The sequence below is a fragment of the Anser cygnoides genome, chromosome 1 (genome assembly GCF_040182565.1).
Source record: "Anser cygnoides isolate HZ-2024a breed goose chromosome 1, Taihu_goose_T2T_genome, whole genome shotgun sequence".
In the NCBI taxonomy this organism is placed as follows: Eukaryota; Metazoa; Chordata; class Aves; order Anseriformes; family Anatidae; genus Anser; species Anser cygnoides.
In genome coordinates this window covers 88624771-88637618 of record NC_089873.1, presented here as the reverse complement: position 1 = coordinate 88637618, position 12848 = coordinate 88624771, and the positions used below count along the sequence as shown (strand labels likewise).

Sequence of the window (12848 nt, the reverse complement as noted above, 5' to 3'; positions counted from 1 at the left end):
ATTTTCTGAAATGAAGCTTCAGTCTTTCAGTCCTATCTCTTCTGTATTCAGTTTATATTTAGTCACACACTGTATTTTCTTTCATTCTATAGTCAACCTTTAAGGAAAACTAGTTCATACTGCACTCACTGGAGGGTATAAAAAATTATTTCCTCCAGATAAATATATATCTGTTTATGACCTTCTTTTTTTGTTGTTTTTCAGTGTTTCTGATTCCAAAATGGCTAGGGTAGCAAATTTGATTTTGCTATGGAAATACCTTGCACTGACAAGTGCTTTGACATATTTTTGTAAACACTGTTTTTGATTTACTGAATTACAACCCATTGAAAACTGACCTGCAGGCATCCAAGTCACGTTTGGTATGGGCTTTAAATAACTTTTGAGTGGCTCCAAGATCAAATTAAAGTTGTGGTTTCAATACAAACTCAATTAGTAAATGTCCAAAGTGAATGTGAGGAGATGTGCATTCTTCAAAGACCTTTTCGTATATGGAACACCAGTTGAAGCAAGCTTTAAGATTCTTCTTGTTACACAACTCAGTCCTGATTTGCTGAAAATGTTGGCCTTTGGCTGTTCAAACCATGGAATAGGTAGTTAGTTTCATGTAGGTACATAAGTCACTTAAATAAATCGTGCAAGTGCTTTTCCGGTGCATAATAGCATTAAGTACATTTTTAAATGCCTTCTGCAAGTGCAGGATAGTCATACATTCTGCTACTCTAATGGCATTACTATTCATATAGGTCTTGATGCCACATGCCTTATAAATAGTTATAGGTAGGTGTTTTGTCATTATTAGAAGTAAAATCTAAGCTTCTTTACATTACTTCCTCGTAGCATGCTCAGTTATACCACAAACGTATTGATATCAATGTTCAATTTCAAAGTGTCAGTAAAACAAGGTAAACTACACCATGGAGGGCAGATGGTTTGGCTGCTGCAGTCCCCATGATCTCAGGGTAATGGCACAAATGAAAGGTGTGGCTCAGGAATTTGAATATCCTATCTGTTACTTCTCACTGACAGGTATACTCTCTAGTTTTATGGGCTGTGTGAGTTTCTTGAATATTTTTGTGTTCTGGTTTCACTGACCACTACAAACAACACTGAGCTATTAAAAATGACAACTTTTAAGACAGGTATTGAAGGTTATTTTGGAAAATAAGTTGTTTAGGTTCAGCAGTACAAACTATACTATAGTTCCTCAGCTATTGTGAATGCTCTTATAAATATTTTTTCTATTTAAGGTGAATTTGGAGAAGTATGCAGTGGACGTCTGAAGACACCAGGAAAAAGAGAGATACCTGTTGCAATTAAAACTCTGAAAGGTGGCTATATGGACAGGCAGAGAAGAGATTTCCTGAGAGAAGCTAGTATAATGGGGCAATTTGATCACCCAAATATAATTCGCCTTGAAGGAGTTGTTACAAAAAGTAAGTTACTATTATGAGTTTTTTCTTTGTTTTCCCATTCTATGTCTTTTAGTATCGATATTAAGCATTGCTTCCACCTTTGATACGGATTGCAGTCCTCAGAAATGATCCAAATCATAAAGTGATGGCAAATACTGCAGAGATTGAGATCACACTAGGAAATGTGTAGCCTATCTGTTTTCAATTAGAAATGTGTTGGCGTTTTGTTTTGCTTTTTACTAAAAATCCTCCTCATTCATATAAAACCTTTACAGGTTCCTATGAAATAGCACTGCAGATTCTGCTTAGGGGCAAGTGAAATTCAGCAGAGGAAACCATAAATGTAACTGAGTTGACAATAAGGTCAATTCACCTAGTAGAGTTTGTAAGGTAGCAGCTATATTCTTCTTTTTCCACAAGTACTCACTCTACTCAGTTAATTTTGCTGATTTTGGTGCCAGAAGAGATCAAATTCCTATTTTAAAGAAATAAAATTGTAAATTATTTTAAACTTATTATACAATTGCAAATGATTTTCTAAAATTCCAGAATAATCTATGATAATGTTTTACTCTTTATACGTATTTGCAGCTGCCAAGAGGCTAACAATCTTGTCTCTGAGGTCTAGCATTTTTATCTGGGCTTTGAATCTTTCTGAAATGCTAAAATATATATTTATCATTTAAGTATTATTTAGAAGTCTTATTATCAGGCATGTAATTGTTTAATGGCATCTTTTTGCTGCACTGAATTAGAAAGCTCACAAGACATACTCTTCTCATAATCATTGCCTCAACCAAGCCATGTTGTTTGCTGATTTGCAATGCTTTCATATATTTCTCTTCTAAAGTGGTTGTAGAACTTGTGACAAGATAAACTGTTGTGTGTATAAGTCAATGATGCCCTCTTACCTTCACAGTAGATACAATAAATATGAGTATTTCTTGTTTTCACCTTGTTACAATATCAAAAGCTATGTTTGGAGAACACAGTGTACTAGAACAGAGAGAAAATTATATCTCCTGAACTCATGTCATTGGAATGGAATTTCAGTAGATTTACAGGATGACCTTGTGCAAATCTGTCTCTCTCTGGTTCTAAATTAAGATGAAGAGGATCAATTTGTTCTTCTTCACACAGTATTGTGAAAAATAAATTCATTACTATTTAGGAATGTTTGGTTACTAGACTAACAAAATCCATTATGTTGCAGACTTCTGGAAAGATATGGCTTAATCTCCATTGCTGTACTGTCAGTAGCTGCTCTGCCGACAACAAAAAAGAACACGAGTTAATGCTGGCCGAGCAGCACTGGATATCTTTGTAAAGACATGTAATATGTAGGTACTTAACTGAGTTTAGCTCCTTGATTCATAATGAGCAGTAGAGCAGCAATTCGAATTTCACCAGTCTTCACCAGTTTCAGAATCCGCCTGGTGGATGTAGTATTGTATGTCTCATCTCTTAACAAGGCTAAGGGCCTTAATTTATGAACATTGTTTAAATCCAATTAGTTGGTGCACACAGACTACAGAATAATGTACTTGGCAATGGCATGATTGTTTAATCTTTGCCACACTTATAAATTTTGTTTCTGTAATGTCTCATCATCAGTCTAGAGAGAAATGAAAATTGCATTAAGGAAACAGAAACAAACAGATAAATCAGTGCTCTAACAGTAGAGTATTTGTTCCTGTTCTACAGGAAACGTGGTTATAGACAACCTTAAGTCAAGAAATAATCATTAGCAGTTGTGCTTTACTCTCAGAGGCCAACGCACTTCATTATTGGCTTTGGATTGCTTGCTTAGAGGGCAAGAATAGCAGATGTAACTGTTATAGTCACACTGTCCTATAAAACTATGCATCCCTCTCAGATATAAAAGAAAAACTTTGAAAGCAAATATTTTTGAGGTCAGGCAGGTTTAAAACATGACAATTACACAAGAATAATTATAGAGTGAAAAGAATACATGGATTATCAACAAATTTTACCCAAAGGCTTGGAAAGTGCAAGTTATATAACATACTAAGTGCAAAGTTGTATAGTACTGCTCTGCTGCAGAGAAGAAACTAGGAGGCAAGCTGAGCAAGGGGTAGATACATGCACTCTGCTATGCTCCTCTTTTGCCAGTTTGTCTTTAGGTTGTTACCTTTTATACTTCCCCATCTGTGGTTGTTAGAGAATAACACGACTTCAGCTGGGAGCAGAACAGTTGCCTTGTATTTCCCTAAATGCAAAATCTAAGATTGCACAAGGGAAAGAAATTTCCCATGACTAAAAGGTGTGCTATAAAAGTCAGACAGAACCTTGTCCTAGCCAAATTATTTATGTAATGATAGCATGATTAAAAGGTGTTCTGCATTAAAACTTAGATTAATAATAGCAGAAACTATTTATGTGATGTGCATTACAGTTCTACTAACCTATAAAGGCACATCGGATGCAGTAAGTTTAATTAATAGAAGTATTATGCTGTTTTTAGCACATGCTTTCCACTTTATAACCATTAGTCATTAACTCCTAGCAGTTGCTAATGTATATTGCATCAGTTTGTAAGCAGTACCTTCCATTACAATGTCATTGACTATTGAACAAAAAAGGAAAAGGATTTGATTGTAATAAACAGAAGTGCTCTACCAAATCAATAGCTATTGACTGGGGCAATAACAAATTTGCCTGTTCGTTACAAATGAGAGCTTTTATCCGGTGCTACCAGCTCAGCAGATGTTAACTTTTAAATTATACTGTTTCCAAAATTGCTATGGAATATGTACTGTAGAGAGTGAAAAATGCTAAACTAAGCCTGCTCAAAAGTCAGTCTTCAACAGAGTTTTAATCCTCTTTTCCAATTGCTTCATTTCTCATTTGTCCTAACTGCAGTCCCTAATCGCAGTTAACAGTAGGCAGAATTGTTGCTGTAGCAAAAACTCTCTGCTAATAGAGAGTTCATTTCAAGGGCAATTTGCCAGGCCAAGGCAAATACACTGTAGCACAGAATCTGGATCCAGTAGTTCACTCATTTTGCTAACCAGAAGTCACAAAGGAAACTTTATCCCTGTTTGTGTTGTTTTAGCAGCACCACTCCTTTCATGGTTTGTCAGAAAAGACTGCAGATTTGCCTAGCAAATTGATGAGAGTTGCTTAGCACACTACAAAACCATACATGTTTCCCTTCCAACTCATATCAGCACAGTGATAATTCTGGGAGCTCTTCTTGGGTGTCTGAGGACATGCTCAACCAAGCTGTGTGTTATTGTCCAAACCACTACACTTTCATAAACAGATATAAGAAATATAAAACTTTTTTCTTCAGTGCAAACATATGTAACCATTGCTGAGATCTGGGCTACACAGAAATAAGATGCATATTCCATACCTACACCATACTGAAGTCTGTGTTTTAGGCTTCCCATGTAAAGTCTGTAAAGTAAATAAAAGCTGTGTTTACAGCAAATACCTGCCAACATGACAGTATCTACAAGACACGTGAAGAAAATGATCTCTGACTATTTTAACTGTGCTGGAAGAAATCATTGTTGTAGGCACAGTTACACCAACCAAACAGGAATCTGTAGTTAGTTTACCTTGATTGTATCTTACACAATAGTTTAAAGCATAGCCTTGTCAGTACGGTGTAGTACTGTGTCAGAACAAAGTATCAATGCACACGAGTGCTTTACTGTCATCATAATCTTAGTTTGTTCCCCTCCCCCTCAGACTTTATCCCAAATCACTCTCAATTGTTAAAATTAATTTCTAAGGAAGTGCTTTGGTTTCCAAACTTTTCATACTGGAGGACTCACACGTGTCATCGTGACGAGCGGAATCTTTTTAAGACATTCATTTTCTTTAATAACACTATGTATATTATTATTCTTCAGAAAAGTTTTCAAAATTAGCCCTTCACAAAAGGAGGATGCCTGAAGACACCACCTAGATTCTTGGTTCTGTGTAAGCTCACATCCCCATAACATTGAGTCTGGCTTTGGAGTGGCACCTTCATCTCCTGACCTCCTGAAACCTTATTAACTCCTGACTGTTTTGCTTTGGTGATGTTCAAATAGATTGCTGTAGCAGCTCTGAAATCTTTAGTCAGTCACCTGGCAGATTAAATTCAAGCCTTAATCATAGAGCTTCTTTTTAAATTATTATATATAACCTGTACAGTGAAAGAAGGGTCCTGAGGTCTATGTACATTGTCCTTGTCCATGAGAAAGGCAAAGCAGCAGCAAGATCCTGTTTCACTGCAATTTGCAATATGTAAGTCTTCATATCCAACCCATTCTTCATTCATCAAAAAAGCAAGAGATTAATCTTTTTTTTTTTTTCAGTCAAGACATTTTGTTTTGGTCATTTCATCCCTTAACATAATGAATCTAATGTTCCTTCTTTCTTCAACCTGTTAACAGGCTGAGACTCTTTAACAGAGTTCAGAAATCCTTTTGGAAGGTGATATATTTTACAGTGCATGTGTTCATTATACACAGCTTTGTATACTTGTCTACTATGCAAAAAGGTTGAGGAAATTTTATGGCAGTGTCTGTAACATTCTTATACATTGGTCATAAACGTGTATACCCAGGAGAAGTTATGTTATGAAGATAAAATGTTGGCAATTTAAGAGTTAAATTGTGAGTATTTGAAGTTGGCTATACCATGATATCTTACAAAACGTGATTAGGATTATTCAACAAAAAACATGACCTACATTGCAGTATTTATTTTTGACTTCTAAAAATTAAAACATTCAGGATCAACAGAAAACACACATTAATAAATTCCATGTTAGCATTATAGTATTGGTTATAACCTACAGTGTAACCCCTTTCAAATGCTGACATTTACTTTTGTCAGTAATCTCAGTACATCACTGAGACATCAGTGGCATCTCCAGGCACAGACATATATATTGGAGGACAAAACAGCTTCAGATCCACCCCTTGAAAAGACCTCTTGCACTGGCAGACTCTTGCTCCTGCCTCCTGCAGCAGAAACGCTTAGCAGAGTGGCAAGGCATTATTCACCCCTGAATACCTTCAGCTTGGCATACAGGCAATACGCTATGACACAGAGTGGTAGTGAGAGTGTATCTATGTAGTATTAGCCAGTGAGCTTTGCACAGCATTAGACTTAAAGCTGTATTTGTCTGACAAAGCATATGGTAGCCATACCCATAATGATACCCAAAGCAGCAGAATTTCCATTGTGTTCTAAATTGTTCAGTAAGTGAAGCTGTAAATTTAAACTTGGCTAACTGCCAATCCTAGAATATGCTCACATCCCAGAAACAGTAAGGTTGGAAAAGACTCCAAGATCATATGGTCCAACCACCACCTTGCCACCAATGTCACCCACTAAACCATGTCCCTAAGCGCCAGGTCCAAGCTCTCCTTGAACAACCCCAGGGACAATGACGCCGTAACTTATCTGGGCAACCCATTCCAATCTCTGACTGCTCTTTCTGAGAAGAAATTTCTCCTAATTTCCAACCTAAACCTCCCCTGGCGCAACTTGAGGCCATTCCCTCTAGTCAGTCTCACTTCATTGCCAGGTGAAACTATGCAGTCCTTTTTTTATTCTAGGGGTTATTGAAAAACTCCCAGAATTTATTGAGGCCCACTGATGGGCCTCAGTGTGCCTGCCAAGGGCCAAGCTGGAGAATCTGCCTGTCCCAGACATCCGCTGGGTGCTGGTGCCTCAGGACTGAGCACATCGGACACACAGAAGACACTGCTCCACAGGCAGTGGGAATTGCTCTGGAACAGTTTCTCTGCAGCCAAACGGTATTTGGGGTCCCGGGCAGCTGAGGAAGATGTGTGGAGGCTTGCAACACAAACAGCTGATAGCAGCAGGCAGTGACCACTCAACCTCTTGGAGAGAGTCCATTCCGTCCAGGAGCTTCCGCCTACGCAGAGGCCAATAAATTGCTCGTGTTAACAAACGCTCTGTCTGTTACGGCCTGTGCAGCACTTGGGGGGGGGGGGAACATGGACATAGGGTACTGAGTGCACCGCTGACACGCAATTGGGAAACACTTTCCAAAAAAAGAACCACAGACCAGTTCAAGTTAGAAGCGACCTCTGGAGGTCACCTGGTCCGTTTCCCCTGCTCAAGCAAGGCCACCTAGAGCAGGCTGCCCAAGACCATGCCCAAGACGTGGTAATTACAGGCCTGTCAGTCTCGCCTCAGTGCCAGGTAAAAGTATGGAGAAAATTATTCTAGGAGTTACTGAAAAACACTTGACAGACAACGCGGTCATCGGTCGTAGACAACACAGGTTCGTGAGGGGAAAGTCCTGCTGAACGAACTTCATTTCCTTTTACAACAACCTTTCCCATCTAGTTGACCTAGGGAAGCCAGCTGATGTCATCTTTCTGGATTTCAGCAGAGCTTTTGATACTGCTTCACACAGTATCCTTCGGGACAAAACGTCCAGCCTACAGCTAGATAAATGAATCAGGCTACTGGCTTTAATTTCCTTTCCGTCCTGTTTCATAGATAAATAGCACAATACTTTACTGATTTCAGTGTTGGTGCCACCAGCATAGAAACTGGAAGCCACAACCACCTCCACCACTATGAACCAAATTTAGTAGATCAATTTATGAAAACATAATCGAAAATAAAATGTTTAATGTTAGAGCTGTTTACATGACTGCTGTGACCCGGACAGAACTAAGTATCCATAGTCTTCTTTCGAAATAGGTTACCTTTCATGAATTGTATTGAAAGTACATAATTAACATCGATAGTACTAAGTTATTTTTATGCATGCACACATGCATGTGGGTATTTCAGATAATGCATGCAAACTACCATGCGTTTCATTTGTTGAAGGTTGCTGCCAGGAATTAATACCGAATACTTGGTTCTCCTAAATGTTACGTACTTAAAAGAAATTATCCCTTAAACCTCTGGAAAATTAATTTTTTCTTATACTAATTACAATCTGAGGATTGCTTTACAGAAATTAAAGGGTCATTATGGTTTCCTGCAGTTCAAATCAGTCACATTTCTGCTTTCTGCTTTTCTGTTTTGCTGCAAGCAAGCTATACATTATAACCGTCAACTCTGCCGTAACATCTTTCGCAGGCTGATAAGCTGATAAGCAGTGAAGAAAAAGCATATTGTCAAACGGTCAAAGAGCTAACATCTTGTTAGCAGCAGCTTAATCTGACCCTGATATGTTATCTAACACAAGTAAACTTCTGTAATTCTGCTTTTATATTTCATGTCTGAGAAACAGGATTTCACTTTCTTCAGGATCCTTTGCTTTCAGATGTCTGCATTCAGCCATGTAGTACCTGTCTTTCAAAGATACTTAGATGCTTTGATGTGAGATGTTGTTCTAGTAGAAAAGAGGTGACAGAAGTCATTCCTGCCAACAGCCTTAAAAAGAAGAAATCTTGTAGATAAGAAATCACCAGTTTTTTGTTGGTTTATTTTGTTTGTTTGTTTGTTTTGTTTTTGTTTTTTAAGGAAAAATGTGATCATCAATTTGCGTGATTAACATCATGATTAAATGCAAATGATTGCATTTCCATGTATCTTCTGGATAAAGTATTCAATGTCTTCCTCTACCATAAAACTAGAGAGATGTGTGGTGCAGTAAGTTAAAAGGCAAGAGAGATACAGTATGTAGGTGATATATGTAGGGTTGGGGCTTTTTTTACAACTGTAACCATAAGATTTCATGAGTAACAGGGATACAAGATTGCACTGTGCTGACAGGTTTGCTGAGAAACATGGCTGATCCATTGCCTGGGTACCAAAACCATATGAGCAATGATGAGAAAAATTATAAAATGAGTATGTTTTCACAGTCAACAGATAAGGGAGTGAGATGTTTAAAGAGTGTATAAAAAACAATCAATAATCCAGGTTCACAAGTTGTGTTTAGTTGATTGATATCTGTACTTTCGTTTCTTACTCTGTATAGAGGTATTAACACCCTAGCAAATACACGAGAGATTGAGTATTGGTCAAGTCCTGCTGCAATTTTGTTGTTACTAAATCTTTGCCATTGATGCATTAAGACCATTAAGATGATCTTAATGAACTTAATACAGGACATACTGAGTTTGAGAATAATTTATTATGATAGCTAAAAGCGGGTCTGCTGTATTCTAGAGCCTAGCAAAGTCAGATGAAAGCAGAAGCATTTATTTAGTAAACTTCGACCTAATTGTTAAGTATTACAGTACTCTCAGAACTCAGGCAGGGTTACTGTGTCCTTATAAAATGCAAATTAAATAAATGCTTAATTTCTGCATTATTCTTCAATGTTAAATTATCCTCTTGTAATTCACAGAATATATAGGATAAGGCTGTGAAGGACACTGAGAGGTCATCTTCTCTGTCTTCCTGCCCAAAGGCAGAATCAATTATATTTAAACTAGTCTTGATAGATGGTTGCCCATTGTGTTCTCAGAAACCTCACCTGGTGAAGCATCCACAGCCTCCCTTGCCAATCTGTTGAATGTTTAACTATCCTCATACTTAGCCTTCCCGCTGCTAAATTGAATTTTTTTTTACTGCACCTTAAGGCCATTAACTCTTTTCCTACTTGTGGTGGAACAGTTTGAGCCTTTCCTCTTTGCAGCAATATTTTACATTTGTAGACTATTTTAATGTCTTTACTGTCTTCAGTAAATCAGCCAGGTTCTGTCAAATCTTTCTGCATGGTATATGTTTGCTAGACCTTTGGTCATTCTTAATTCTTTCTTCTGGACTCTTTCCAGTCAGTTCATATCTTCTTTAAAGTATTGCTTTCAAAAGTGGGTACTGTGGATGCTGAGCCTTACTTTCCTCTAGCAGGAAGGAAAGAATTATTTTAAATGTAAACGGTGTTACTCATGTTTAAGTACATGTGGTTTTCAGTAGCAACCATTGTTGGGGTTTATTTTGATTTATTATTACCCGTAGATCTTCCTCTGTGAAGGAGCTGGCCATCTAGCCTTTCCTCTTGAATGTATTTTTGTGGTTAATTACTGCTGTCTCCATTGAACTGCTTTGTCTTCACAGAGTTTTGTTTCATGTTTTCTCAGACCTTTTGCCTAGTATGCCAAGTTGTTTTACTTTATGAGCCAAATCTCCAAGAGCTTCTTCCATTTTGGTGTCTTTCTCAGATTTAAAAACATGCTCTTGGTTCCATCACAATAGTTGTTCTGGCAAAAATAGAATAGTAACAAAAGCCCTGGACCATACTATTTGAATTTTTCCAGACTGACAGTGAGCCACTGAGGACAGTTTCCCAGCAGCTACTATCCCAGCTATAAAATAGTTTCATTAAAACAGGAAACTGTAATGCCCTGTCCCTACTGCGACCAGTCTGGGACATGCATATATGACATTAGTGAAGCTCTTCTGTCTTTGAGACCTATTTGTCACAGGCAGAAATTAGGCTGCTGTATTCTTTGTTCTTAACAAATGCATGCAGGTTGTTAGTTACTACATCATCATCTCCTAAATATTTACAAATGTTTTGATTATTTTTTTCAAGTTCTTAGAAGTTAGTTTAAGTCCTCCAAGTCCTCCATACCTTTTTAAAGCATTGCTTTGTGGTAAACTTCATGAGGCATCACTTGATCAAGTAAAATTGCGACTGATATAAGTCTTGAAACTTGCAACTCTTATAGCTGTCTTTTTCAACTCTTACAGCTGTCTTTTTCATACTACAAAAGCACATGCAGACTAACAGTAAAGAAATGAACTAGAAATCAAATTGTAATTAGCACATGCAAATGTTGATGGTATGATCTGTTTCCTCTTTTCAGTTCATTCCATCTACAGAATGTAGACATTGTCATATTCTTCAGGGATCATCATAAATTAGTTATACACCTGTGGAGATTATTTAATTCAGCTGTTACCAAGTCTAGTTGATTGGGAAAACAGAAAAGCTAAAACGTTTAAAAAAAAAAAAAAAAAAGGATTAAAATTGACCCACAAAAACCTTTGTGTCTTATAACTTCAGTTTTGCAAGTTCAGCCAAGACTTTGAACGCTGATATAAATTTCTCTCAAATACAGCTTCTGTGAAAGTGCCGGCCAAACATCGTTGGAAGTTACAGCTGCAAAATCATGAGCCCTGCTCAGTCATGAGCTCCTTAAAAGGGAGAGGAAAGCAGATAGCATTGTTGCTGCCCCATATCAGAGTCAGGAGCCCTCTATCTTATGCTCTGCAAAATCAGAATAGATACTGCTGAAATAACTGGAACTGCATTAGTTTTAAAACCAATGACAAAGGAAAAGCACACACTGAGTATTTTACCTACCTTAAAAGGTAGGTGTATTTTTTCTTCCTTCCTTTGTCTATCAGTCAGAAAAGAAAAAGGAGTCTCCATCTCCCTACACATATATTAAGGGGAGATGTCATTGACATAATCTAGGACTCAATGCAGTTCAAAGAACTCTACCCCCAGAGACTAGGTACTCACTGTAGCAGTTTAAAAGATTTTTTTTTTACAATCTTCAAGAGAGACATGAAAAATCATGGGTTGTGTCTCATTTCTGAGCTCTTTATACTTATGTTTCCGTTTGTCATTCACTGATAGTTTTTTTGGTGTATATTCATTTACTTCAAGTTCGGTCTTACACTGATTAACATAATAAAACCCATCAGCGTTAAGGTTATATAACAGGTCTGTGTTCCATAATGGAGCTGTTGAGTGTTAGGCTGCAAAGCATGTAAAATCAGGTACGATTGGTAAGAGTATCAGAAAATGAAATGGGTAATGTGTTCGAATTGCCAGGAGAGGCTAAACAGACTAAGGGGAAGACTATAGAAAAAAATGACAAAATCAGAAAATAACAAAACAATGAATCACTGTAGAGACACAAAGAATTTGTTAGTTGCTGATTCGAGGCATATTAACTACAAAGTATGGAAGATACGGCAATTGAATTAGTACAGACAGCAATAATCAAAAGCAAATCAATATTAATAGAACTTCTGTGCTCTTCACTGCCAAGAAAAAATTATTTATTTACTTATTTCTGTCCTTGGCATGGAACTATAGATGGGCACTTTCCTACTTCAGAGCAGCATAAGAATTTAAACTCTAACCCCATTCTTGTGGAGTAATGTCTAGTATGTATAGTACATATCTGCCTAACTTTGAATAGTAAGAGTGATTAAATCATCTGAAAGTAGAAAATGAAAATCCTTATGCACAATTATGATATTTAGTCTGGGGGAACTTGAGGAAAGTACTGAGGAAGAAGTAAATTATAGAATACTACTTAGAATACAAGCTTGTGCGGATCATGATGAAATGTAGTCAGGACCAATGTCTCATTGTCTCAGAGTATATTTCCTTACTATCTTCCTTTCTTTTGTGCTGCCATTAGTCTCTTAGTTTCCAGCTGTGGTTCTTGAACTACCAGTCACTTAAAAAATCGAAGTGACAATAAAGCTATTGCAGGCTGC

The 12848-nt window shown here is 37.3% G+C and overlaps 1 protein-coding gene across 12 annotated transcripts in view; it reads left to right on the top strand.

Moving 5' to 3' along the window:
- The window catches only part of EPHA6 (EPH receptor A6), a 517785-nt gene that overhangs the window by 405574 nt on the left and 99363 nt on the right, over window positions 1–12848 (top strand). For all 12 annotated transcript variants that reach the window (XM_067001793.1, XM_067001791.1, XM_067001836.1 and 9 more), the window contains one exon: window positions 1251–1436. In XM_067001793.1, the coding sequence (XP_066857894.1) occupies window positions 1251–1436 (186 nt within the window). The remainder of the gene's footprint in view (window positions 1–1250; window positions 1437–12848) is intronic.